We start from the raw sequence: 2,983 nt of genomic DNA, 5'->3' as shown, positions 1-2,983 counted from the left end.
GAGGAGCTCGAGGATGGTCTCCATGTTACATATGAACAAGTTCATCTCTCCTTGCACCTGGGCAAGGGATTCATGGACAACAGCGTTGTCGGCTTCGTATTCGACCATGATTCTGGATTTGCTGGGACGTGTCTAATACGGATGACGAGTCGTCGTTGTTGCTGCAGCAAAACAGTGAGTGTAAGCATTTTGTTTTCCGACAGCTTTTGGCAAGTATATGCGTGGATGCATGTATGTATGCAAAAAGATTTGATATGTGCATTCAACGTTATCATTACTATTTTTCTTTGTAAGTAAAAAAGATTCCAAGGAATCCGCAAGTTTATTTAACACAAGCAATTATGAAGCGAATAAAGAGAGACAGTTTACGAATTCAATAATCGAGAAACTCTTTTATTCCATGTCAGTAAAACAGAATACAAATACATCAAGGAAATGCCCATCGGCTACAAGAAGATCACATTAGTCCGATCAGACCTCAATCTAATGGATTACAAGCGACTAGAAACAATTGGATAGCAACTTCTCGTAGTAAGCTTGCGATTTGGGAGATAGGCAGGCACCCCACTTTCCCAATATCACACTCCCTTCAGGTGGGGGGTCGTGATCTGGCTCGCTTGGAATGTTGTTTACAATTGTCTTCCCTCGGTCGGAGGGGTTTTCAGGACGCTTATTCAACTGTATGTTGCTGTCTTTCGGGTTCCCATGTGATTGCTCCTTCAGCTTTTGTATCTCTTCTAGCCTCTTATTCAGCTCGTACTAGTTCTGGCGAAGGGTGACTTCTAGCTATTTGTTATGGCTTCTCTCATCCTTCAACTCTTTCTTACAAGCTTCTAGCAGGCTTTGAAGTTTCTTCATTTGCTCCATGTGTTCTAGTTCTGCTTTACCATCTCGGTATTGGGCTTCGGCTAACTGCTTCTTTTTGGTTTTCAGGCTGGCATAAGTCCCTTTGAGAGTTTCACCCACTTTGAGTCTTTTGAAAACCTCTGTCTGTACCTCATCATCGGCTTGACGAACTCGGTCTCTCTTCTGATTCAGATTGAATTTCAAGGTCTCTTTCTCTAATGAGATCTTAGCAAGCTTAGATCTGAGATCGGCATTTTCTTTCTCTAGAGTCTTGATAACCTTCTTCAACTCATCCATCTCAGAATTTGGCTGGTTCTCTAGCTCAGGAGATTGGAGGTTCATGGATGGTTCGGACGGGAACGGCAATAAGACCTCACTGACAATGCTTTTGACCCAAATGGTGTAAGCTTCCTTGGCGATACAGTTCTTCTTACCCATCTCTGCTCTTCCTTGTGGATAAATCGACCCCCAAGCCTTGACAATCTTCTTGATCAACTCTGGCTCTTTGACTCCTTCGTATAAAACAAATCCTTATACACTTTCGAGATCAGGTTTATCCACCACAGGATATCCAAGTTATCGCAATGCTAACCTCGGGTTGTAGTTGATTCCTCCTTTTGTACCAAGAAGAGGTACATTAGGAAAATCCCCACAATTGAGGATGAGCTTGACACCATCATACACTCGAGAATACCAAGGAATGTTTCGGCTTTTAAGGACATGATCCTCTGGGACCATTTCAAGTTATCTTTGTTCTCGACAAAAAGACCTTCACTGGGTAGATGCGAAATAAACCATTTATAAATTAAAGGGGTGCAACAGACGATAGTCCCTTTCTTCTTCTGGCTTCTTACATGGATGGAATAATAAGTATCAACTAGAAGAGTGGGAATCGGGTTCTGAGTCAAGAAGATGCGAATGGAGGCCAAGTCTATGAACTCCTCCATGTTCGGAAACAAGACAATCCCATAGATGAGTAAAGCTAGATGGGCGTTGAAGGCCGTCCAGCTTCCAGCTTCGACGAACGTGATAGCTTTATCCGTGAGAAACTTAGAGGCGAAGCCATGGATTCCACCCTTTGGTTTCAGGTTCAATTCTATTTCCTTCTTTCCCATATGCAGGGCTTCAGCAATTTCTCGATATTCAGGAAGTTCCTTAGTGAGGATGTGGGGCACTTGGTTCTTGATCCTAATACCCAAAATATGAGAATACTCTTCCAATGTCGGAGCTAGCTGATAATCTTGGAAAGTAAAGCAACTTAGTGGTGGATCGTAGAACTGCACCAATGTATGCACAACGGTGATGCTGACCTCGGTGTTCAGAATACCCAGCAGGTTACCATATGCCTCCTTGAAGGCGTCTTTGTGATTCAGGTCTAAACGTGCCCCAAGTCCTCTCAACACAGCCAATGGAGGTTCCATAAACTTATAATTATGGATGCTCTTTCTCTCGGGATTCATGCTTCACTTCAATTGCTTGGTGAATAGACTTGACTCTTGGATTCTTGGAAAATACATGCATATGCAAAATTTTGGTCATGATGAATGATAATGTAATGATGATATGATAATAAGTCACATGGGGTCGGAACCCTGGCAAGTTCTGGACAATCTGTAAGTGCCACATGTTGCAAGTTCAAGAGTTCGACATAGCATGAGTATCAAGGTAGGTAGAGTCTATGGTTTCCTGCAATGAAAACCCATATCCCTCTCACAGGTGTGGACTATGCTCCAAGGTGGTCCCTAGAAGGTCTCCCAGAGTCATCGACTCAAAAGGAAAATACCATGCCATAGTGAATACTCACAGGACAAAAGTACTTCCAAGTGAATCTAGTATGGGTGTGGTTCTCGTGACCCCCAACACGTGAAATGCAGGTGTACACGAGTATCCACGAGTCTAACCTATGTGTATACTAAGCTCGGGTATAGAGCTTTCCTCTCATGTAATCTAACCCATCCTAACAACAGTGTAACAGATATGTCCATAAAGCGGATAAGAAATGCGGTAAATAAAAGTGAGTATAACTATGAGTTAAGCACCTAAACTAACGAGGGAACAACCTAAACTAGGCTCGACTCCTTTTAGCGACTAGGAAATACTCCCAGTAACAAAGTGTCCCCAGCAGAGTCGCCAGCTG

The 2,983-nt window shown here is 43.0% G+C and overlaps 1 protein-coding gene across 1 annotated transcript; it reads right to left on the bottom strand.

Annotated features, from left to right (window-relative positions):
- Nucleotides 1-786: 786 nt before the first annotated feature.
- Nucleotides 787-2,306, bottom strand: LOC127101795 (uncharacterized). Its single transcript, XM_051039240.1, has 2 exons — nt 1,541-2,306; nt 787-1,358 (listed from the first exon to the last, which is right to left on the bottom strand). The coding sequence occupies exons 1-2, from the start codon at nt 2,304-2,306 to the stop codon at nt 787-789; spliced, it is 1,338 nt and encodes a 445-aa protein (XP_050895197.1).
- Between the last annotated feature and the right edge of the window lie 677 nt (nt 2,307-2,983).

The sequence above is a fragment of the Lathyrus oleraceus genome, chromosome 1, assembly GCF_024323335.1.
Source record: "Lathyrus oleraceus cultivar Zhongwan6 chromosome 1, CAAS_Psat_ZW6_1.0, whole genome shotgun sequence".
Classification (NCBI taxonomy): Eukaryota; Viridiplantae; Streptophyta; class Magnoliopsida; order Fabales; family Fabaceae; genus Lathyrus; species Lathyrus oleraceus.
The sequence above is the reverse complement of the archived record's forward strand: the minus strand, read 5'-3'. Positions and strand labels throughout refer to the sequence as shown.

What these genes read in the sequence shown, in the direction of transcription:
- LOC127101795 (XM_051039240.1), bottom strand. Translation starts at nt 2,306, where the DNA reads ATGAATCCCGAGAGAAAGAGCATCCATAATTATAAGTTTATGGAACCT. An exon ending in AAAAGCCGAAACATTCCTTG is followed by an intron (nt 1,359 to 1,540) that starts GTATTCTCGAGT and finishes TTTTATACGAAG; the next exon opens with GAGTCAAAGAGCCAGAGTTG.